This window comes from Salminus brasiliensis, chromosome 11, assembly GCF_030463535.1.
Source record: "Salminus brasiliensis chromosome 11, fSalBra1.hap2, whole genome shotgun sequence".
Lineage (NCBI taxonomy): Eukaryota > Metazoa > Chordata > Actinopteri > Characiformes > Bryconidae > Salminus > Salminus brasiliensis.
This window is the reverse complement of record NC_132888.1, coordinates 14,750,323-14,775,243: the sequence shown is the minus strand read 5'-3', so window position 1 is coordinate 14,775,243 and position 24,921 is coordinate 14,750,323. Positions and strand designations below refer to the sequence as shown.

General features: G+C 38.6%; 1 protein-coding gene across 1 annotated transcript; it reads right to left on the bottom strand.

Annotated features, from left to right (window-relative positions):
* Nucleotides 1-1,217: 1,217 nt before the first annotated feature.
* gipr (gastric inhibitory polypeptide receptor) lies at nucleotides 1,218-24,524 on the bottom strand. Its single transcript, XM_072691085.1, has 14 exons — nucleotides 24,281-24,524; nucleotides 11,287-11,452; nucleotides 10,715-10,811; nucleotides 10,315-10,422; nucleotides 9,083-9,204; nucleotides 7,748-7,854; nucleotides 5,953-6,106; nucleotides 5,547-5,706; nucleotides 4,646-4,706; nucleotides 4,485-4,554; nucleotides 3,827-3,915; nucleotides 2,738-2,876; nucleotides 2,566-2,607; nucleotides 1,218-1,914 (listed from the first exon to the last, which is right to left on the bottom strand). Exons 2-14 carry the CDS (start codon nucleotides 11,341-11,343, stop codon nucleotides 1,561-1,563), a joined length of 1,560 nt encoding a protein of 519 aa, XP_072547186.1. The 5' UTR covers nucleotides 11,344-11,452; nucleotides 24,281-24,524; the 3' UTR covers nucleotides 1,218-1,560.
* Between the last annotated feature and the right edge of the window lie 397 nt (nucleotides 24,525-24,921).

The window sequence follows — 24,921 nt, the reverse complement described above, 5'->3', positions numbered from 1 at the left end:
CCTTTGATTTCATATTATTTTCTGTCATAAACTGTTCGCAAGGCCATTGAACTAAAAAATCACAGAGCAATTCCATTCTATTCTTCAAACATTCAAGCATTTCAGATGTTGGGCCTTCCAACAGTGCAGGTGGCTCTTGGAGGGGGGTGAATATAGACAGGTGGAAATCTACTGATTAAGATGCAAACAAGTTATTCAGAGTTGCGTCATGTAAAATAATGCATTTTTAATTGTTCCCAGTACTGGTGAAAAGAAGCAGATCAGAACATAAAGATCAGCTGCCTGATGTCCAAAAGCATGCAAAACTGTTGCCAATAAGCTTCCCAAAGCCTGAGGCATTGTTTTATGATATTTGTTTATTATAAGGTTTGGCCTAAAACCTGTGCCATTGAAATATTAGTTGTTACAGACACGTTAGTACACTTCAAGTGTCCACTGACTGAATTATTCAGACAAGTTGTGTTGACAAATTGCTGGAATTCACCAGCAAGATCTGGAAATTACCACTAGCCTTAGTAGCTGTGATTTCAGAAACAGTTCCCCATCTATTGCTCGTCCTAGGTAAAATAAAGTCAGGGTTTATATAGTGTTTGGGTTCAATGCTATCTAAACCGCTTTGCTAAATTGTTTGAAACTATAAAAACAGCACACTGTTGGCATCACTTTATGGCACTGCAAGGGTATTAGGGCACTCAGTGGAATGTAAGGTTATAATGAATGGATTAGACCTCTTATTGTGTGAACAGACATGAATGCCTGTAAATGTAATACAGCGCTGTAAGACTTGGGTGAATGCCTTCTCTTACATAAGTCCTGTTTATATACTAAAATTACTCCTTTGGTGGTCAGTACATGCTGCTGGGGATAACACCAGTAAAGTCCATATTATTAGCACATATTCTTGAAAATGTATTCTTCAAATCATGTATCATATAATGTTTGTGTATGTATCAAAAAACAGTTAAATGTCCTAATAAATATCAGGTGGAGTATATTGATATATAAACCTTGTTGGCCAAACTGTATGTAAACTATTACCCACTGTGACGTTTGTGGAGTGATATGAATAAGACGCACTGTTGTCATAAGCGAAGGACGTGTCTTATGTGTTCATATATCACATATTTAGATCCTTAAATATGTCTCATTTGAGAAGAGAAAATCCATAGAAAGTTAATCCAGTACTTTTTATTGAACTGGCTTTTTGATGTCCAGAGAATGTTGGTCCACAGGTGATGTTAAATGTTTATATATATTATCAGTGTTGTCCAAAATGAGGTAAAGAGGTAGAAAACATAAGTGAAAGAGTACATCATAAGGGTCTGCAGGTATTTGGACTTCCCTGTTTCCTTAGCACTGAAGAGTTGTAGGGCATAAAGTTCAAGGTTGAAACTGCTGCGCTTTTGAACTGTCTTTCACATAATGGTTCAGTCAAAGCCCCATTTTCGAGGTATCTGTAAACTCCACTGGATTCAAAGTTCTCCTAAAAAGCTCCATGTTATTATGCTCAGTATTCTTTGTGTAGATCTCGTGGATCACAAGGTACTTCTCCACATGGTCTTAGCAGTAGCTCTCAGAATATCTGTTCACTCCTTCCACCCCACAGTGGCCTGGCACTGGTGTGTCTAACCCGTTCAGCTCCTGCTTCTTGGCAGAGATGTAGCAGTACGCTTTGCCCTTCTTAGCTCCAGGATGGTGATGCTGGTAGAGAGACAGTTGGGTGGAGGGAGGCAAAGAGTCCAAACACAGGTGGCTGCCGCCCCCCTCAGGACAGTCTGGCTGGCAGGGATGGTCGTAGTTGCACTGGAGCCCAGTGCCTCCCTGTGGTGTGTGGCTGCCGGTGTTGCGCTGATCATCCAGCATGCTAATTCCCAGCCTCCATCGTTGCCACTTCTTCTTGATTTCTGACTGGACCTGGAATTAAAAACAGGATAGAAAGATCTTCTATATGATCTTGTAACTAGTAATAACCCATTTCAATCTCTTTAAGTGTACACACAGTTTTCAAAAAAATAGTATTCAATAGGAATGCAAAGATGATGTTTTTATGGTAATTTTAGATTCTGATATCATTTTAATTGTAATAATTGATTGCTGATGTTTTGTGAAAAAATGAGCGGCTTGACTGTACACGTGTCAGAGGGGGCATATTGGTCTGCCCTCACTAGTGTCGTTTGGGTAATTGGTGGTCCAAATTGGACAGGAAAAAATCTGATAACATTTACAGAAAAAAAGACAAAAGTATTGGGACACCTACAGGATCCTAAATCTGTACATTCTAAATCTCTAGGCATTAATATGGAGTTGCCGCCCCCCCCTTTGCAGCTCTAATAGGGACTCTAAATAAGCATAATAATTCACCCTGGAGTATGTAATTGTCTCAGAGATGCACTAGATCATAGTGCCCTACTGTTTGTGAGTCCATTAAATCACTGCTACATGAACCTGTCACAGCTGAATTAGCCTGTCACAGCAGCAGACTGCTTACAATACTCGTCTATATCCACAAGCTCTATGTCAAAGTTTATTAGATGTATTAAACATGGTTTTAATCTCTGTTCTTACCTCCTTATTAACAAAACAGTATAAAATGGCCACCAGTAAACCCTACGGAAAAACACAGAAGGGAAACATGTCTTCAGGGTATCAGCAGTGGGTGAGGTTTCTGTATAATACATGCTATGTATATCATGTGCTGAGATTTCTTGTCCTGTCTGGGTAAGAATTTCAACTGTACCTGAAAGGAGTTGAAGAAGAGTTCAAAGAAGAGGTTGACGTTGCGTAGTACACCCTCAGTCTGCTCCTCTGTCATCACAGCAAATACCACCTCATGAATTCCCAGGAGGGGAATGAGGGTCAGGGTGGACTTGGCCAGCCTAAAAAGCCACACGCATTTAAAGAACAGTCCAGTCCAAACACACTTGAACTTGAAAGTCAAACATTGTCGTAAGTTAAAAGTAAAACAACAGCAATAGGCTACATTTGATTTCCCTCACATGTTAGTTAACAAAGTAGTTAAATAAATCCATGTCAATGGGTTTCACATAGTTTAAACAAACTATGCTATATGGCGTGATACAGTGGCGTGAGATGCTTCATCAATTAAGATACCCCTCAGTACCCTGTCACATTAAGTCTCCTGAAACATTCACTGCTTCAGAATGTCACTGGTTTAAGAAAAAAAATATGTTAAAGCACCACGGGTGAATCAAGGAGCAAACAGCTCTATCCCAAACAACCATTTTTTACCCAGTGACCTCTAGTTAGATTGAAGACATTAAAGATTAAAACACAAACTTCTCTGAGAATACAAACTGCTTCCTTAAAATGCCTTTGTGGAAGGCAGCATTTGAAATCGGAAGATAGAAGAGGTTTTCTTTAATATCAAGGATCAAGGTTATATAGCCAGCCTCAGTCATGTGTTCAGATTTTATTAAAGATTTTGCATGGAAGAACAGAACCAAACTGAAGAAATATTAAATTGACATTAAACCATCATCACAAACATGACTTTCTGGGGAAGATATTGAAAGAATATATAGCATGTTGAACAAACCAAATTCTACTATTGAACATACAGTAAAATATTAAACACTTCAGACATACACAGGTTGTGTAAATTAGAAAGAACAGCAAACCATCATGGTCATGCAAAAGCAATGTATCTCCATGTGAATCATTTTTTATATGGAGATATATTTTTTGCGCACCAGTGACGATATATTTGACAATTAAGACAATTGCGTTTTTTTCACAGAACCAAAAATTATTTCTCATTCATTATCATTTTGAGTGTTTTGTTATTAGTTATTAATAGAAATCTTACCTGAATTTATAGTCTGTATATCTCATCTGATGTGCTTTTAATTTGGAGATGACAATCTTAATAATCCTTATGAATATGAAAAAGTTTACCTGCAATGTTTCACATTGGTCAGAACAAATGAACAGTACAAACATGACATCCCATTACAAACAGGTTAGACATAAATACACAAGCTTGTGAGACTGTTACAGCAAGTGATAGAGCCCAGATGTAATATCCATCATAATCATCTTGATGTACAATTGGCACGCTGGAATGTAAGCGTGTAGTTTCATATTTCCACAGAAATGTACCAGAACGAAGTTTGGATCCACCTCCGCACAATTACAGAATGTGGCTGAAGCATTTTCTCTCAAAGCTACAACCCAAGAAAGTGCTCTAGCATAATGAGTCATCCATTTACATGAGGAGTACATTTAGTCAGCTATCAACAGACAAGGTTGTTGGATATTTTTTGCTGGCAGGTAATGGTAAGACCTTTTCTAGATGCTAGAGCCTAAACTGAGGTATAAAGAACTGCCAAAAACACATGGTTTACTTCAGGGTACTAACATTACAGCCAAAAAACGTCAATTACCTTCCTGACGCAAAGTGTGTAAGTCTGAGAAATAAGAATATAGACATGGAAGTGCATCTGTTGTAAAGAAGAAACACTTACTAAGATTGCCAGGAGGATAGGAGTTCGAATGATCCACCAATATGCCATGTTTTCATTGATCTCCCAGCACCTTAAACAAGAAGCAAGCAGTGGGGTTGATTATAGTCTTTAAACCTTGAAGGCTTAGATTGATTTTCCTGTTACACGTTAATGAAGCTTACCTTGTGTTCTCATACAGGTAGCGCATTACTATCCATGGCACCACAAAGAGTACAGGAGCACCTAAGTAAAAACAAGACGGATGTTCAGATATTTGTTAAAAATTAGGACACACATAAAAGAAATCGAATGCATTAACATTTTGATTGTATCAGTGGTTTAGATTAACTGTTAGGGTTGTTAGTGGCTGCATTAAGAACTCAACACAAATTATGCCTATACAAATACTTGTCATGTGCCCAAAGAAAAAAGGACTCGTGTGTCTTTCAGTGGAAGACTTACAGGGCATGACATTTGTGTCATTGTGGTTTTATGTAACAGCATTTTTTATACATATACAACTTTATTTTGTCCCTTATAATCAAACAGGCTTATTTGTGAGACTTTACAACTAATACATATATGTACATCTAATCAGCTGCTCTCCATTGTTCAAAAAGCAGTCTAGGCAGAAATTCTCCTTATAACCTCAGTGTGAATAGGCAGGGCTACACTTTTCTAGGCTGTGACGATATATGCAAATGTCATTGCTTTCATAACATCATAAAAATAAAAAAGGTATGAATGGACCATTTTGTGGATCAGCCTGGCTTACATATATGGACTGTATGGAAACTACTTTGAACTCTTTAATTTCAAAAGAGGACTAGAAAAATTATATTAATTAACAAACATTTATAAATATGCTGAAAAATGAAAAATAAAGTGGTTGTTTGACACTACAAACTGAAAATATGCTCACATTAAAAGCAACTGCATTTCATTCTGACACAACAAAGTCCATATATGCTGACTCTACTCAGCTGGATTGGATGGGAATGTGTGACATAACCGAATTAACTCCATATGATTTATTTTTTGAGTGTAATGGCAGTTCATTAGAATGTAAAGCTGTGTACTGACCCCAGCCGATGGCGAGGTAACCACAGAAGTAACTGTTCTCAGAGAACACCATGAGCACTAGGAGGTTGTGGAGATACAGGCCCTCCACTAGCAGCCAGAAGTAGTTGGCCCCCACGCAGTACTGCATGAGCACTTGAGCTATGCGGCAGCCAGTCAGAGCCTGGAGGCAGGACACAGAGGTAAAAGGTTTTGGGGTCAGAGGTCTGCAGGACATTCATTTGACCTGACTTGTTTTGATTAAACAATAATTGCCGATGTACAAGTTCAGGTCGGGGGAGTTATATCTCATCAAGTAAGTCTGTGAACCTTGTAGACTACAGGTACTGATGTGTGTGTTTGTATACATATGTATGTCTAAGTAGCTACATTAGTCTGCAGACCAGACAGTGGACATGTGAGCTCGCACCTGGTCACTCAGGACACTGGACACGTCACTGTTGTCTCTAAACTCCGGAGCGTCTCTGGTGAGAAGTGCGTCACGTGTGAGGATGGATACAGCGCGCAGGATGAAGGAGGCAAATAGGTTGGTGTGGATGTAGTTGCGAGTGCAGCGGAGTTTCCTACAATATAGCAATACACAAAATAACCTTTCATTTGAGTAATGCTTTACTGCGTTTAGCTGGTCAAAGTCTGACGTTACAATCTTCAATCATGAATTTATTTGTGTAAATTGGTGAAATAAGGATATTGTTTGCATTAATAAATGCAAATACAAGAGATAGCAACACAAAGTTACATCAAATGTTAAATTAATGACTAAAATACAGAAGGTAACAGTAGCAAAAATAACAGCCGTGGATCTTTTATTTTAGCATTGCCCCTCACTACAGTTATATACTATACTATGATAAAGTAACCATAGCTCTATAGTCAAAGTTTACAAAACAGTAAATGCGACGCTGACTTCAGTGTAACATCCTGTTATTAATACTGAATAGCAGAACTTCACCTCCAGCATGTGCTAGTTGCTGAAATACAGGATGCTTATTGAACCAGGCCTCTGCTGCTTTTCCTGTGACAGTGTCTGCAAAAGGGGAGCTCAAACTCGGCACGCAACAAAGCAAAAGCTGGGGAGCAAACAGGGATCTGCGCAAGGCTAAAAGCTTAGCTAAATTCTTCTCTCCTTTCTTCACTCCCTCAAAAACAAACTGGACTACCTCTGAAAACTACCAAAACTTGAGCTAAACATACATACAGGAATAATGACTTAATTAGTTAAACCTAGGCTATAAAATGTTACTTCTGTGTGATGTGGGTGTCAATAAAAGCAGAGCCATAAAGGGAAATCAGCATGTTTAATTACAAGGCAAAATAACAGGGTTGTAAATAGGCTTGTAACACTGCATTCTTTGGCACCTATACCTTAATAGGTGATAAAACATTGTAGTAAATGCCAATGTGTTTATACATTATTTTTTAAAGAGCTCAATGCACTCTTTCTGAGTTGATAATACACAGTTTCTTTTTTTCAAGGGAACTAAACACCATCAGGGATCCTAGCCAAAATGCTAAGTAGCTACCGCACACAGTGTGTTGCATAATAAGCCCAATAAAAATGTCTGTGTGAGCGGAAAGAGATCAGAAGTGTGATAAGAAAGTGCTGAAAATATAACGGCTTTTAACTCTTAACTCTTTAACGCTTTTAAGACAGTGCTTTTGCAACAGTGCTGATACTAAGGCAGATACTCTTGTCAACAGAGACCTTCAATTGAATCATGCAGCTTTCGAAATCTTGCCTTCTTATAAAATGTGGTGTTTTTGCCTGTGTGGGGAATCAAACCCAATCTATTTGTGAAACAAAACAAATGCAGCAAAACAACAAAATAAACGTTTACCATAAAGCTTCGTACTAGTTTGCTAACCCCCATCCGTATGGATTTACATAAACATATTTACTATGTTTACTACACTACCCTGTAATAAGCTAGCTCTGAGCAGACAGCACACTTGTGTTAACAAAGGCTGTCGCGCTAGAGCTTCATGGCCCTGGGAGACGTTGCTAAGTGACAAAAACATTGTGATTACAGGATGGAAGGCAGTGGTGTTATCCCACTACACTGTGCCAACTAGCGACACAGTAACTCTGATATGATGGTTTAGCTGGTGTAGGTGTTTACTGATCACATGATCATGATCACAAAGCAAGTAGAGTTCCACACAGGTACAACACACTGCAATACAGAGAAGCAATTTTGACTCACCTAAAAAGAAGCAGTATGATGAGGGCCAGAGAGAGGCTGGCCAGAGACAAAGAGTAGCCCACTGTGTACATCACCCTAAAGTAGGCTAGGATTAGCATCTGATACTCCTGTGAAAAAAGAATCAGTTTGAGCCTGCACTGCAATGACTGAACATAAAATTTTTATTCCCCTCATCTTTGTTTTGAGGGGGGACAGAAATGGATCCTGAAGTCATTATATCTGCATTACCAAGTTCCTCCAATTCAATACAAACCTATGCGGCCTGTTAGAGAACAACTGCAAGCAGACATATCCAGTACATCTCCACTGAACTTCAAGGCTGACTCTGGCAGCCGCCGATAAAATCTTTAGCAACACTGTGACATGTTTTCTCAGGTGCCTGGTGTGTAAGACCATCTGAGGAGAATTCTAAATGAGAAGCTGATGTTTCATTGTAATGGCCTCGCTCTGTGTCTATAATGTCAGTGTCAGAGTTTCCTATCATTTCGGTCACAACCCATTTCACTGGTACAATCTGTCGACCCTGCTCATCTAGTGCTATGGACATCTTGAGATGTGAACATAATGTCATAATGACGCATATCAACTTGAAGTATACTTTCCAAGCAATTGGCTATAGCCATATAGAGGTCAGATAACAATAGCCTGATGGCCAGGGCCTGCATTCAATAGCATAGAGCAGTGCAGTATGTACAGTTTGTCTCGTTTCTTTGGGTTTTAGGCCACCTAGGAACCCAAATCTCGTCATATAGTAAATATAGATAGATTGTGAGACTTTGAAATAGTCAAACTGTATATACAGCAAGTTTCCTAACAGCAGTAACTTTTCACTCGTGTTCATATTTTCACTTGCTATTTTTATTTCCATATGGTCCAGTGAGGCGCGTGGAACAAACTACCACGACAGAACAGCTGATATGCTGATAATGTACTTTTTCCATTAGCTCAGCAGCACTGATAAATATACCAAACATCTTATTTCATGGCTAGATGGATTTGGTTTTGGTTGAGAGAACCCGTAGTAGGTCATGCATGAAAACTGTCTAATAAAGATATTACTTTTTCTGTCTAAAAGTACTGAATTTAAATCTAGCTATTCAGAGTCCTTCACCTCTTAAATGGTGTGAAATAATTGCATGCATAGGAAGTTTGCCTGATTTTTTAAATACCAGTGTAATGAGAAGCAGGTAGAGCTATTAGAACAAACAGCCACTCTGTCATAAGAGCGTTGAAATCCTTCATATTCTTAAAATGTTGGGAAAACTGTTGGGAAAATGTTGGGAAAACTGATATACAGTATTTTCAAAGCACTGAAACAGTGAGGTCAGGTCTTACCTGATCTCTCTGCTTGCTGCCATCAGCATTGCACTGCGAGTGGTCTCTCCAGGTGCGGCTAGTGTTGTTGGTGTGCCACTGACCATCTGGACCACATTCCCGCAGTACAAACCCAGTGTGCACTGCAGGGGGTGGAAGTAACATATATCATGAATTATCTGTGGACTGTTTGCAGTGAAACATAAGGTTTTCTGTGCGGAAGATTGGTACTGATATTAAAAATAAATATGCATTCTGAAGACACACTATTATTTTGTTCAAATAATAAAAATAGAATGAAATAGAATGAGCAATTTTATATGTTTTCATTAAATAGTTGTATGTAAAGGTCTGGGCACTCCTGGCCAAAAGACATACTGTGTAGATATTTTCAGTGGAAAAGTAAAATTAACTTCTAATTTTTATTATCTGATATTTTTCTAGAAATGTAAAGGTGCACATATTTGTCACTGTACACTGTAATGTGTACTTGAAGTTGTCCTCCGCATTTAACCCATCTGTGGTAGTGAACACACACACAAACTAGGGCCAGTGAGTACACACACACACCCAGAGCAGAGGGCAGCCAACTCCAGCATCCAGGGAGCAGAGAGGGTAAAGGGCCCAACAGTGGCAGCTTGCCGAGCCCAGGAAGCAAACCCACAACCCTGTCATCAATAGCCTGGTGCTCTAACCGCTGAGCCACCACTGCCCATTGTCATTGTCAGCTTCCTGCTCATAATGTTTACTGTGTAAATGTTTCTAAATGGCAGGGAACTGTGAGAGGGCACAAAATCTAAAAAGTCAGGAAATCTCTCAGATAGAGCTGCTTGTATGCTGGTCAGAAAGGCAAAAAAAAATTCCCCATATGACAGCAAAGGACTAGAAGGAATGTTTAGCTGACATAGAAGTGGTAGTGCACCACTCTACTGTAGCATTGCTTGTGCAAACATGATTATCTTAAACATTTGTTGGAACACTAACATTTAGAAGAATGCTCTATATGGTCAAAAGTCAGGGAGTTCCTAGATTAGATTAGCAGTCCTTTATTATTCTACAATACACTCCTGGTGGATATATCATGCTTCTAAAAAGAAACTGAAAAAGTGAAAAGAGGCTTCAACAGGACAACGATCCAAAACTTTAAAATGATACAGTTCCTCAAAACCCATTATGAACTACTGCTGGCTACGAAAAAATAGATTTTTTGACTTTTTCATTATTCTAAAGAAATTGTCAATAGCAGCTAGTACCTTGGTCATACCAGGGCAAATACCAGGGACAGGGCACTTTGACTGTGGTGTTGGGCACCCCATCTGTCCAGCAAGCGTACATATCAAACATGCGTCTGCAGAACAATCCTGGACACAGATTAAAGGAGGAACACTACAGTAAAACAACCTCAACAACCTTATTAAAACAGCAATATGGAAATGTGTGACAGACTATAGCTCATCGTATGTATTTCATCTACTCTGTTGGCATTTCACCACTTCACCATTTATCATGCAAGTAACTTGATATTCATAAAGACCAAAGGTTTCAGCCCTTAGTAGTACATTTGCTGTGGGTATATGTATGAAGCTTCACACACTACCATTCAGAAACTCAATGCAATGCTTGAAGCACACAGATGAAAGATTTTTGGGGTACCTGAGGAGGTGGGCTCTGAGCTCATCTTCACAAGGCACTCATTCCGATACCTGTTCCATTCTTGCACCGTATCCTTCACCGTCTTTCCACACACACACTGAAAAGCACAAATCACATGTTTAATCTATCAATTATTATCAATTCAAAAGGCTGTTTCTGCAGTTCAGTTTTCATAAATTTCACACATTTTCAAGATCAAGAGCTATTTTTTGGGTCAATTGATATGGGCCAATTGATTAGCAATACTTTCATCAATTGAGCACTTCAAGATTTAAAGCAGCATTTTCTTGCTCCTGGGCTCTCCTACAGTTGAAAAGTGGAGTTCACACGGCTCACACGTGTATTTCTGGACAAGCAGAGAGATACCGAACCAGCATCAGACGTAAAAGAAGCATGTGGACTGAGGCGGTAGAGTAATATTACAGGATTTTACACAGGTTATTCAGGTTACATAGTGTAACTGTAAAAGTAATACATAATGTTATTGCTTTAAAAATAGTGTTGCCAGATTTGGGCAATGAGGCAGATTTACGGAAGTCTGTAATGTTAAGTTGCTAGTGGTGGTCACTTACCTCCGCTCTGCACAGGACAGATAGAGTGAGGAGGAGGACGGCAGGGGTGCTCGTCATCACTGAGACAGGCACCAAGATGGAGGGCCAAACATCTCAGTACTGGGAAATCATCCAGCCACACACACAGCGTCCCATTCTCACACAGCCGCAGGCTGTCAGATAGCACCTACAAGTGCACAGTGCAAAAGCACAGCTTGAGAAACAGCAAGCTTGACAAATCCAATAAGGAATACAGTCTTAAACAGAGTCTGAAGTACAAGGACACACATGGAAAAGCTCTTTAATCCAAATGCATTCTCTCATAGAAACTGTTGTGGGTGTGCTATTACTGCAAATGCTATATTTTGCATGGCTGTAAAAATGGATAGGGTGTATCAGGAACTTCTGTGGAAATTTCCTAGTCATGTCCACGTTTAATTAGCTACAACAGCAAATTACAGCTTGATAGCAAAGCAGTGTCAGCATTATGTAAGAGGATGTTTGCCAGTTTTCTGTATGTTTAAAATGATGCTTCAAATGAAGGGATGACCACACATCTCTTTTTTCCAAACATGTCCTCTCAAAAGCATCCGGTCGAGATTTCTAAATTGTGTAAAAATTGTCTGGGATTTCACTTCAGTTTACTTCAGAGCTATCATACTGCAATCAGCCAGCAGATGCACTAGACCTGTGGTTGCTAAACTTTTGAGACAGCTTCTGCTGTCCATGTTTTCTATAGTCATTGTGTACCTCACATCCTGTGAAGGGATTTTTAATGACTCCACAACTGGTCTATGTACTTGCATTTACATGCAACCACTGATCAAGCTTCTTCCCAGAAAGAGAGAGAGCAGTGGCCTGTTTAACAACTGTGTTAAGTAGGCCTTAAAAATGACTAAACACAAACATAAATACACACAAATCTGTTTAATCTGTAAAAAATAAACCTGTGATTTCATCTTGGTGGAAACAAGTGGATCAAATACACAGAAAGATCCAAAGATATTGAGTTTCAAAGCAGTAATCAGTAATCTATCACACTCAACATTATCGCCTGTTGAACACACCAGAAGGACTGTCAGTGTCCAGTGAAATTTTTTATTGCAACTGACTTTTAATTTAATTAAAAATAAATAATTTTTTTTCTACATATTTTTATGTATTTTTATAATGGCAAATAAATAATTAAGTGTTATATAAAAAAATAAAAGTAAAACTCTTTTGGGGTTTTTATATATTTTACTTATAAGACACACAGGTTGATAATTTGGTCATATACTGAGTAAATAAGTCAATTTTGTGTATTAATGTTCTTTAACAAACCTACATGATTTTGGAGATATTTAATTTCCTCCTATCCTCATAAACACACTGCCACTGCCCTACAACTTAGTCCTACTTGAAGCCCCGTGCCTCAACATCCCCAGTATCCTCTTTTTTAAAAACCAAAATATGGTCATCCTATTACACTGCATCTCACAGAAATGAGATTGACTGTATTTTGAAGAACCTAAATCCTCCACTTCTATTTAAGAAATCAATTTGATACATAGGAATACAATAGGAATACAAATTACAGGCTTCTCTCTGTACTGAAAGCAAAACAAGCAGAAAGAGATCAGAGCAAAAATGCTGGCTAAAGAAAGAACATGGGGAAAAATGTCCAGAAAACAACTGTCTCAGCAGTAGCTTCAGAACAGAGTCTCCTCTCCCAGACACTCGCTGGTAATAATCAAGACATCAGTGTTAACTCTTAGACAAATGCAGATTGCAAACTAAAATAGCTGAAGTCCTTTTAAGTCCGATGACCAGAAAACAACAAATCTCTTAACTGTCGGGAGTGTGGCAGTGGCCGCATAGACCACACATCTGTTTAAATCATGTATGATCAGGTTTAAATAATTTAGTAGGGCATGTTATGCTAAACAGAGTGGAAAAACGCAGAGGAAACAAATTCCAAAACATGATGTTCTGCCCCTAAAGGTAAGAGGGATGCACTTTGACAAAGAAAAAAAAACATTATCATGAGTCAGGTGAAGCGATCATCTTGGCAGGTGAAGCGATAGTTCCACAGTTATTATAAACATGACAGCGCATGACAAATTTGCTACGTAAATGAATGAATATGAGTGTGCTCCAGCGATCCAGATCTGACCTGTACAAATATGGCCGACAAGGTTGAGAGGACGGCAATTAATATGGCTAATTTATTTCCCAAGCTTAAACACAACCTTCACAGTACCACTGTTATCAAGATATAACCCTCTAACATCCCTTTACTTAGCTGCCGAAGTATTATTTAGCTCAGGAAATCCATTTGTCCCCTGGCCAGGTTTTAGTCTGAACATGCTTAAGCAGCACTTGAGTGATGAATCAGTATTTAACTGTCTGTCTGGGAGCCTCAATAAAAGTCTTTAATATTTCCTTCTCTTTTTCAAATCTACCAAATTGTCCAATAGTGAGATGAGGCATGACTCAGTCTGCTTCTCTTAAATTAAAAAAGGAAATTTATTGTGATTCTCAGTGTGCCAGCTTCCTCTAGAATCGTCACATCGTCACAATTTCACCTCACCATTGTTTCTACAGTAACCACCAACGACTGTAGAAAATAGGGGCACCGTGGTTCCAATCCCCTCCGTTCTACAGAAATGAAGCCAAAACTGTCCGACATGTTGTCAAATTTGCAACCTGCGCAAATCCATATTAGGCTGCGTGTCACTCAGAACATCAGTGAAGCAATTTTAATGAGATCCACCGTATCTGACTATGCTGAGTGACATCAACATTAAAAATATGTCAAAAAAGTCATATACAGACGACAGCAGGAAAATAAATGATCAGCTGCAAACATATTGTGTAGTCAGGGCAAAACCTCCTAGGCTGTAAGTTTTTACCCAATTTCTATTGGTCCATTTGTGACTCTTCACAAAGTTTGAAGAGCAGCTGGTGTTTATAGAAGATGTAAAAATGCAAACATTATATAAATGTTGAAAGATTTCGATCTGACAGTCAGAACATGTTTGCACTGTACTGCGAAAGGTTATCTATTACAGGCGGGTGACAAAGTGTCTCAGTAAGGTGGCAACAGATTGTAGCCTCAATCATTCTGGCATGGCATAGGCTTGACAAGTGTGAAGCGACGGAACACCGCTCTTCCAAAAGATATTCCCTCAGTCAGTGTTTTGTCAATAGTGTCCAATGCATTGCTCCAAAATCTCCCAATGCATTTATCTCCCATAAATGCAATTAGCTACTTTGAGTTGCACCCACTGCTGACACAGATGTGCAAATGGACACACACAGCTTGTCTAGTCCCTGTAGAGAAGTATTGCCAATAGAATAGGACTCTCTGGAGCAGATGAACATGAACATGTTGCTGAGGCCTAGCTGAGCTCAGTCAAATGTTGTGCTAATGTAGAATGGTTAAAAGAACAGAGCTTATCTGAACAGATTTTAGTCCAGTTTGAGGTCACTCTGAGTATAAGCTGTTTTTGACAGTGCTGTAAGTCACACTAAAAGGATATTAATATAAACTGTGTTGTAACTTGCTACCTGTGTGGCCAACACAAAGCAAACCACCTCAGATGATGACGTCAACAACACTGTGTGAGTCTATCGATCTGATGCAGTAGGCTGTTGTCAGTACATACAGCATGTAAGAAAGCTGTTTTGAAACTGCCATAATTTGTTTTTGCAGTTTTCATAAAATATATGGAACAATATGAAAAAATATTTGCAATTTCATAAAATGTCTTTCTAAAACTAACTGAAACTAAACTGCCATAAAAATCCAAATAAAAAAACCTGAAAGCATCTGTGCTCATAATGTTTCTTTACTCATTTAATGTGTTTTCTTTTGCTTTAATTTACCTTTAATGACCTAGAATTTGTCTGTATATTGCTATTCCTAACATCTGTAAAATGTATTTCCTTTTCAGCATCATCGCATAACAGAATGCATTACAAATGACTCACATCAAAGATGGGAAAGAGAGAAAGACGCCCCTTAGCAATGTCTCGCTGTTCTCATTTGTTTTGTATCTGACAGCCTTGTCACAAAACAAGTCACTGAATAAATGGAACTATTTAAAGTTCAGTGCAGCTGTGCTTCGCGGCTGGATGTTAATGTCTTCTCATTTACAGACGAGTCTCATTTACAATTGTTTCATCTGCATGTCTTTCCAAATATTAAATTATTTATTTTTTAAGATTGCCCCAGGTCTAGCTAATGTGACATGTGCAGATATGCAAATCAGATATATGAAACTGATATCTGCATCAGTGTGAGACACAATAGATCTGTTACGGGTTTAAAGTTCAATATATAAACATGAATGTTTATATAAAAGTTTTGAAACATTACATTTTAAAGGATCCCTAGAATTCAAACTGTATTTTTTTTTGACATAGTTCAATAATGAGAGGTCGGTATGAACCAGCTATGGACCAGATGTCCCATGAACCTCAAACACTCAAAATGTACATACACCCAGCTCACTAGCAAAAGTCCTAATTATGAAAATACTATATCCTGGCCTTGCTACACGAACCAGCCTTTGTGACTACAGGCTTTTCCGGTATCAGTGTATGCAGAAGAGGAGCTCTGAATTGGCATTGGACAAAGCAAAACCGTGATATGCGTTAGGCTAAAAGCTAACACTAGCCTTTTACCATCTCTTACCTTAGCTCACTGAAGCTGAATACACTTTGGGGCCAGCTTATTTTTTCACCGGTAAGGCTAGAGAAACCCAGGGATGTGAGTGAGCGCAAGGCTAAAAGCTACCCACCCTGCAATCTCTTCAGCTTGTTAACAGAGCATCACACTGAGAGAACACAACATGAAGACAGCAATATGATCCCATTAGACTCAAGAAAGGTTTGTGTTTTTGATACAGTGGTAATGTAACATATACTATAATATATAGATTCTGCCAAACATAAACCAGCCAAAAAACAAGCTTGTTTTGATGTTTTTTCCCCACAAGCCCTCCCTTTCTTGGATGGAAAATCATTGTGTTTTATTCTGCAGCAAAATAACAGGGTTGTCAATAGGCTTGTAACGTCTCTGTGATTTTCACCCCAGTCAAAGTCACATATTTGAAATGTGTTCTTTGGCACCTTTAACACATTATATCAAACTAATAAAAAAGTGAAGTGATTTCATGTCATTTATTTATTGCAATTATTTCAGCTATAAGTCTGCCCTTTCACATCACACTAATACAGAAGGAAAAGTCAGCAAAGAATAAGAGTTGTGATGTGTGACTTTTATGGTATAGTAAAGTCTCTCAGTTTTCAAATTTCTCAGTTCACTCTGCTTTTTTTCTTGGCGTTCAGAAAAAAAACAAGCCTAAGGCTAAGGAACTGCCGTTTGATTTAGGGTATGTTGTATTATAAGTGACATCATCACATGGAAAATATTTCAGTGATGTGCATGGGCCACTGACTTTACGACCAGGCCACACAGGAGAGAAAGTGATGTTAAATCTAAAAATAAGAACTCATTTAAACTCCTAACTTTACTTTAACTGGAAAAAATAGACGTTGTATTCGTCATAGCATTTTTTTTTTAACTCATGGAAAGTGAAAAGCTGTCTGGGGATAATCAGAGCACTGCAGGGACATGAATGTCGGCTGCTTAGGAGCCCCTGCCATGCTAACTGTCTGTTTCAGTGATAACTATAACACTATGCAGCCTCTTGACAGCAGCCTATATTAGCAGAGAGGAGATTAGTTAAGGTTTTGAGCTTGCTTACATAACTGCCTGCAACTTGAGCTCTACCAAATGAAGTATTATTTATCGCTCAGGTACAGCTTGAGGAAATGCTAAATGGAGCACCCCCTTTTGGGGATGGTGGCTATATGACTAATGCTAATCTTTTATTTTCTTTATTTATGTTTTTACTCCATTCAGGAAAGCACCTTTTGTTCTGAACAAAAACATATGCTTTAGCTCGCCAAAACATCATTATCTGTCCTAACCGGAGCAACAGCCTCAATGCACAGTTTTCAGATGTTCTGTGCTTTTAAAAATGCCAAACAGGATTGTTTCTTGCTATCAGCAGTATAAGTAGTTGCTTATAATAAAGTATGCAGTGTCATTATTGTTATTACTGCTATTGGTATTGTTATTTAAAGCAGCATTATGCAAGTTTAGTTTAGTAGGTTTGCTCCTGGGCTCCCCCTACAATTGAGGAGTGTAACCCACTTTCACACCACTGTCGTATATACAGCTTGTGCTATTAACCTTCTTATGGACAGCTTAAAAACATGGATTTGTTGACAAGCTGCTTATGCAGGTTATGCAGCGTTACACAGTTCTTGCGAGATGTCTAGCACTTCAGTAGCAGTGTGCTGAGCCCGGAGCGGTAATAAAAGAGATGCCATTCTCCTAATTACAAGTTTTGTAAAATGAATGTTATTTTACTGTACAGTTGCTACAAAATGTTGCTTTTAAAATTGAGCAATTTTGGTACCATAAATAACCTTTTAATGGATTTTATTTTTTAAAAAATCAATTAAAACACTCAACTGAAAGTTTCTTTAGGGAGCCCTTTTTGGCACACATGACTGTAGAAAGAAAACTAAAAGTGCCTGCTGTCCCATCATGACTCTCAAATTATCCCAATCACATGTACACTGACCTGTACTTTTGTTTTTGTAGGGAGTTTGTGCTTTTTGTTGCTTCGCCTAGTTCCCATCTTATTGCCTACCTGTGGGTATGCTTCACTCTGAAGTATGGCTGAGAATTACTGCTGCTATTTTAATTCAAGAAATCAGTATTGGGACTGTGCCCCATATTGATTATCCATTTTGATATTGACTAGACAATACTGATGTACATTAACCTTTGTAAAGCCTTTTATTTGCATAATGACTTTTCTGGATAAAATTCAAAAGTATGATATTCTAAATCATACAAATTATCATAAGAACATTATTTAATATTAAAGGACTTTCATTTTACACATTTGCAAAACAGCGGAGCTATTCAGATTTTAATCTAGTAGCCTACTGAAAACAAAAAAAAACCCAAATGATTAATTACTGATTTTTTTCTTTATTAAATAAGTATTTTATAAGTAATTTAATGTCTCTCCTTAAAGAGCCTGAACACAAAATGGTCATATTTGTAGAACCATCTAACCGGAGAAAGAGAGCAGACTGCACTCTGTGCTACGGTTAATGTGTTGGAAACAGCTTGTTTAGAATTCCTTCCTTGTATCTCGCAACCACATCTGTAAAGAGACCACCAGGGCCAAGTCAGCCATGCTGCTGTGGATCTCTCAGAACCAAGCCTAAGGATCCTCATAGACGAAAGCGTCAAAAGGGGAAATCTGTTTTAGAAGTCATTCAAGTTATGGATAGTCCTGAGAAATCCCTACTTGTGTACTATGTAAGATTCATTTAAAAAAAATGAATTACATTAATCTTAAAATGAAGAGTAAGCTAGATATGAGTGCCTGACCTTGCAGACTGTTAGCTGGGAAGTCAAGTAATGTCAAGGGAATGAGGGACCTGGCCAACAAGAACTGCTGGCACACACTTTACCTCATATGACCTAGGCCAGGTTCTGCATCTCTCTGCTTTACACACAGAGTGCGTCAATATTCCAAAATCATGAATGTAAATATGCATATATTTGCATATCCCTCACGCTGTACAGTTAGAGTTAACTGGCTAATTCCGAAAAAGAATAGAACAAGAACATAATCAGCTTAAAGAGCAATGTTTTGAAATCTAGCAGATTAAGTTAGAACTTTCACTTGCAGTCACATAATCGGTAGCAGTATCTGTCCCATTGCTGTCTTTGTTTGTCTGATATTGATACTTAGTAAGAGTTAGAGGACAGGGAGGGCAACATTAAAAGAGACCCCCTGGTGGCTCAAGTTAAAGGCAAGCACTCATTCTCCAAGATGTTCTGCAGAAACAATTTGTCAAAGAGGATGGAATAATAGCTCAGAGAATGGCTGTTTTCTCTAGCAAACAACACAAGCAACTCAAGGAAATGGAGCTTATAAATGCAGCCATTAGTGAGTAAGAAGACATCTTGATTTTCCTCCAGAATGTTTCTCTGATATCATCTCAGTTATGAGCTGAGAATCTGCAGTATCTATTCTCACTCGCATTGATAAAGCCAGTTCTGTTAATAATGCCTGATTTCATAAAGCCAGAGGGTTCACTGTCACCTGTGCGTGAAGCCCTGAGCCGTTAAATTTATAATTAACACTTCCTGTCTAATTAATGAGTCATTAACAAAGATGCTGAAAGGGGAAGGTCTGCAGTGTGAGAGCAACTAGTTAACTAGTTGTAGACTAGCGACAAGGAAAATCTGTTAATTCAGTTCCATTCAAGAAATCACCTGACGTCAGACTTCAGGCTGTTCTGAAACCAGTTCAAAAACATGTTCATGGCCTAAATGGCCACTATCAAAAACTACAGAGGTGAACATTTCACTAGGATTGTTATTTCCATTCTTACTTTGGATAAGCCCTGACATTCCTTCGATGGAGAGGATTAGACTCAGTCTTTCAGGAAATCAAACATTCACAAACCAGTTTGGTGCACATTACCTGCATTATATTATTTAGAGCCATTAGATCTAGTATGATTGTGGGTTTCCATGGAGAGTGTGATGCATCTATGCTGAGAGCAAATGGTTTAAATTCATTCCCATAATCAGATCATTATAAACACTTGCTGCACAGCTGTAATAATAATTGTTTACCCTTAATGTCAATGATGTTTTTACTTAAGATGAGAAATTACAGGTGAATGGGGGTAATTATTTAAATTTATTTTTTGCATTGACATTTTTCATATAATTACAAGTAGATAAATAGATAAATAAGACAATATCCAAATCAAAGAAGCATAAATATGCACATGTTTAGACCAAAATTATGCTGAGAAAAACTGATGATTCTAACAGTGGTCTTTAGAGCTGCATCCCTGAGATCTCAAGTATGTTTGCATGAATGTTGTCATTACTGCAAAGGGCATAGACATATAAATTAGATTCCACAGGAAGCAAGATTTTCAGTGAAATATGGTATTTCTGCTGGGCTTTGACATGCTTGTGCTTACATTTAGGGGTGTAATGACCATAATCTTCCTAGTCGACTGAAATCACAACCAAATTATTTGCCAATAATTTTAATTCTCAAATAAATTACACATTTTCTAAGTCCAGTTTGGGATGCAGGTGAACCGCAGATTAATCAACAAAGTTTAACCATAACCATGTGAAATACAGTTTTACTGCTGCTGTTACTTTATACAGTAATAATTCCCTCATTCTGAGCTCAGTGCTGCAGTGACAGCATACAGACTGAGCAGCTCTGAGCAACCAATAGACATAACTAATTAGAGTGAGGTGTGGGTTAGTACTAGTGTGAGGCGTGGGAGTCTCATATGGACACAGGCTGAGTGTAAAAAGGACAAATTTTCAAGTAAGTCAACATCAGAATGACAGACTCATTACCTTTTGATGTGGAACAGAATGGAAAGCGTGAGAGATCTTCGCAACTGATTCATCACACACAGGTCATGTTAAAATAAAAGTCACTAATACAAAAGAACAAACACGCCATGTCAAAATAAAAGTCACTGATATAAACAAACCAGGTAAAAATAAAAGTCACTAATACAAACAAACATACAGACTGTGTCAAATAAGCCACTCATATATACAAACTAACACAAAATACTTTCAGACTAAAAGCTAAAATTACTGCCTCATATACTTTTTTCCCAAAAAAATGTATGGGAAAACTGATCAACCGATCCAATCCTCTTAATGCTGACTATTGGCCGATGCTGATCTTTTCGTTCCTGTAAATAATACAGCCACACAAGCAAACAGCAGTAAAATCAATATTTCTAGTATCAGTAGTGTTTAATATCTTACAGTCCAGTCTGACTGACCCACCTGACCAGCTCTCAGCTCCTTTACAACTCTGCAGTCAGATAACGTTTGTGTGTGCATTAGCATTAGCCTTCTCCTCGGTTCTGAATGCGCTGTTCAGAGATGGTTTAGAACCAAAGACAGGAGTGTGGTTCTCTCGCTGGTAGAACAGAGCATTTCCACCATAGTCTGGTTTCTATTCAGGTGGAATTCAGGAGTAAAGATGGTCTGGGAGGAACATTAGATATTCCCAAATTGATCTAATGGGATAAAATATCTGTGTTGTGTTTGGGAGCGTGGACAAAAACAGCAAAAAACAGACCAGCTAACACACTCTTTACCTGCTGCTCTCTCATTTACAGCAAGGCTGTAAGGCTGAGTGAATGCAAAGTTTACGTTTTCCTCTTCCCCAAACTTTCTGTTCCACCTTAAAAAATGCATCTTTATTAACTGAAATGGACTCAATGGAACTGTGACATTATTTAACATGAAATGCATAGTTTGCCTAAGAAGCTAACTTGAGCTTTTGTTTTGGCTGCTAACTGTTAACATCGCTGCACTTATCAGTTCAAATATAGCTCTGTTTAGTTTTTCTCACTGGAATAAAGCCATAGATGAACTCTCTCTGGGGTAGCTTTCCAAAAAACAAGAAGTTTGGCTGCAGAAGCGAAGGATTATGTGCATTTCACAAAAAATCTCCATCATTTTGAAATATGTTTCAAAAAATATATATTTAATATGACAGAAAATGTGTATTTCTTACATATAATTTACGCAAGATGGCAAGCAAATGACACTTAAATCAAAGCAACTACACAGACAACATGTCACTTTTCATACTGCATGTAACAAAACAGCTGCCATTCATTTGTCTCTCAAACATGTGCTCAGTCTTTTTCTCTCTATTTGTATATGTGTTGCATTTAACTCTTTAAGAAATGGCAAACACTTGGGAGAAAATCCCCAATAAATCCCACAAATATGACATTAATGTCTTAGAAACTTTACATAAATCCAGCATCCAGCATCTTAGTGTTAATGGGGACTAAACTGTAAACAGATTTACGTATTTGTGATTTATTAATGGATCATCAGTTGTTCTTGTGTCCAACGGACAAAAGTGTTTGAGGTGCAAACAAATTAGCTTCAGACTAATGACTAAGACGTATTTATACAGGACAATGAGAGCAGCAGTTAGATATGGGGGTAACTCATCAAGATCTCTCTAATCATTCGGCCAAAGGAGGCATCACATGAAGGATGTTTATGATTAACCAGAAGAAGGTGACGTATGAAGGATGTTTCACAACCACCAAATGAGGGCTAAAGGTGAAGAATGCCTGAGTCTATCGCTTGCTGCAGAATCCTGAGCCATTTTTATATTTCCCACACAGCAAAATCTCCATCACTGACTAGGGTTGCGTGGCAAAATCAAATGACCTCACGTTCACGTGGTGTTCAACACCAAATTTCAACACCTAAGTAGTCAGTCTTATCAGTTATTAGTAACCTAATAAGCAATCATGTTCCAAAATCGAGTCACATGATTGGCTGTTTAAACTACAGTACATTCCATTAGCATGTTAATAATGCCAGCACCTCTGATATTCTGAGTGGTACTGAGTGGTCAGTAAATATGGCCACTTTCAGCAATTACACTTGTTCATGTTTTAACCCACACCTCTTTAAAAGGTTCTGGGCAAACCATCAGTGAGTACAGATGCTATGTTTGTGCTATGTGGAGGTTCTTCCATCTTTAAAAAGGTTCCTCATACTCCCACATCTCACTTATGGACATGGTACCTCAGTGAAGCAACTACTGAAAGGTTCTTCAATAAACCAAAGGATCCCTTAGCGTTTTTTATTGTAAGAGTGCAGCTGGGCATAAATGCACATTCATTGCATTCACATTCAGAACCATTTATCATGTCCTTTGCTTACTTCCTAAAGTAATCTCATGTGCTTTAAACCCATATATTCACTGCCTTACATGGCAAGACGGCACATCAGACAAAACAGGGGTTGCCCTCAGTCAAAGGGAAACTGGGGTGCTGTTCCTCAGTTTAATGCCAGCGGCATGCCAAAGAAACCATGTGTGACAGAATGACCCGCGGTTATGTTAGGACACTGTGGCACTGCTTTACAAACAGCATTACCCAGTTAACCCTTTGTCTGAACGGCTACATTAAAATGCAAATGTACAGTATATACTATTTTGAGCTAATCAGTTATGGATGTGTTATTATTATTATAATAAACATTTGCTAGGTACAGACCAGACATGTAAACCTGCCTGCTAAACTGTCCAAATACTATACACCACTGTTTATTTCTAATCACCTATCACCTTATTACACAGAAAAAACTGATGGCATTGAAACTGGTAAATATACATGTTTATTATTGGCCAGCATTGATATACAGTATGGATGAATTCAACTCTTATTATCCTCAAAACACTGAACGGATTCTTACACTTGTCACTTTGTCACTTCATGTATTGATGTATGGAGCACAAGCTGCCTCAGTTTCTGCTACAGCATAGAGCAGGAACCAGACAAGCTAATCCAAACTTTCAGACCCTGGTTATTTTTTTATGGTCTGATTTTATATTTCTGAGATTGTGACTGTTTATAACACACCAACATTCACTCTTATAGACACCAGTGACCCTCACTTTTAAAATACAGGTGCTACAAAGTGCTCTCTGATAAATGATATAGAAGAACATTTTTGGTTGCATAAAAAACCGTTTTGTAAAATAGATGAATATGTGAAGAACCTTTTAAAGCTTTAAAGATGTCAATGTGAAGGTCCATCACACTCACAGCTCCTTTACAAAAATATTAATTCTTCATGGAACCAAAAAAAACAAAAAAACAAAAACCAAGACGCACAAATACGAGCCTGGCCTGAGTTTGCATGAGAACTGCCAGTTTAATCAGATGTTAAATAGAAGGTCCTGAGAAAAACAGCTCAGTGAGGAGCTGCGAGTAAGGAACACACACTTCACTACTGATTATACAGAACAAGCCCGACCACTGCACACACACCGCTGAACCATCCCAGCAGAAACGTCTCAGAAACACTCAGAGTCCAGCATCTTACCGGTTGGAGAATTCCAGTGGGGGCGAAACTCTATCCCGGTCAGGATGTCCAGAGAGTGGACTGTGGAGTAAAGTGTAAGCTCCTCTGCTCCGGGTTTACTCCTGCTGTGTGAAGCAGAATTCTGCTCAGATGTCCGGTCTCAACATGCTCACTGATTTCACAGGGCAGATTTGTAATAAGTGAAAAGTAGCCCAGACTAGAGGCAGCCCGACCACCCGCTCACCACAAATACAGTGTGCGTGCGTGCGTGCGTGTGTGTGTGTGTGTGTGTGTGTGAGAGAGAGAGAGAGAGAGAGAAGGAGGGAGCGCGCACGCACATTCTCACGCGCGACTGGGTCACCTGGAAAACGACCGTAATGGATGAGTGTTCGTGTGTCTTAAAGGTACCACGAGATGTTTCTAGTGACGGTGCAGCGAGACCAGAACCAGCATAGTGTAAACATACATGTTAGCAAACCCTGAATTACACCACAGCCTGGCAGCTTATTTTATGTAGCTATAAATGCGAATTAACCACAAAACTGTGTAAGTCAGTAGGGGGCGCTAGTACTTTCGCGTTGCATTCCACTGGGTCCCTAAGCAGTACCCTTGTATTCCCTACACATTGACCACATGATATCAGCTAAGCGAGCTTAAGTTAG

Coding starts and splice junctions, on each gene's coding strand:
- gipr (XM_072691085.1), bottom strand. CDS start 11,343: ATGACGAGCACCCCTGCCGTCCTCCTCCTCACTCTATCTGTCCTGTGC. Junction 10,812..11,286: donor CTGTCCTGTGCAGAGCGGAG/GTAAGTGACCAC, acceptor TGTGCTTTTCAG/TGTGTGTGTGGAAAGACGGT. Junction 2,608..2,737: donor TCTTCTTCAACTCCTTTCAG/GTACAGTTGAAA, acceptor GTTTTTCCGTAG/GGTTTACTGGTGGCCATTTT.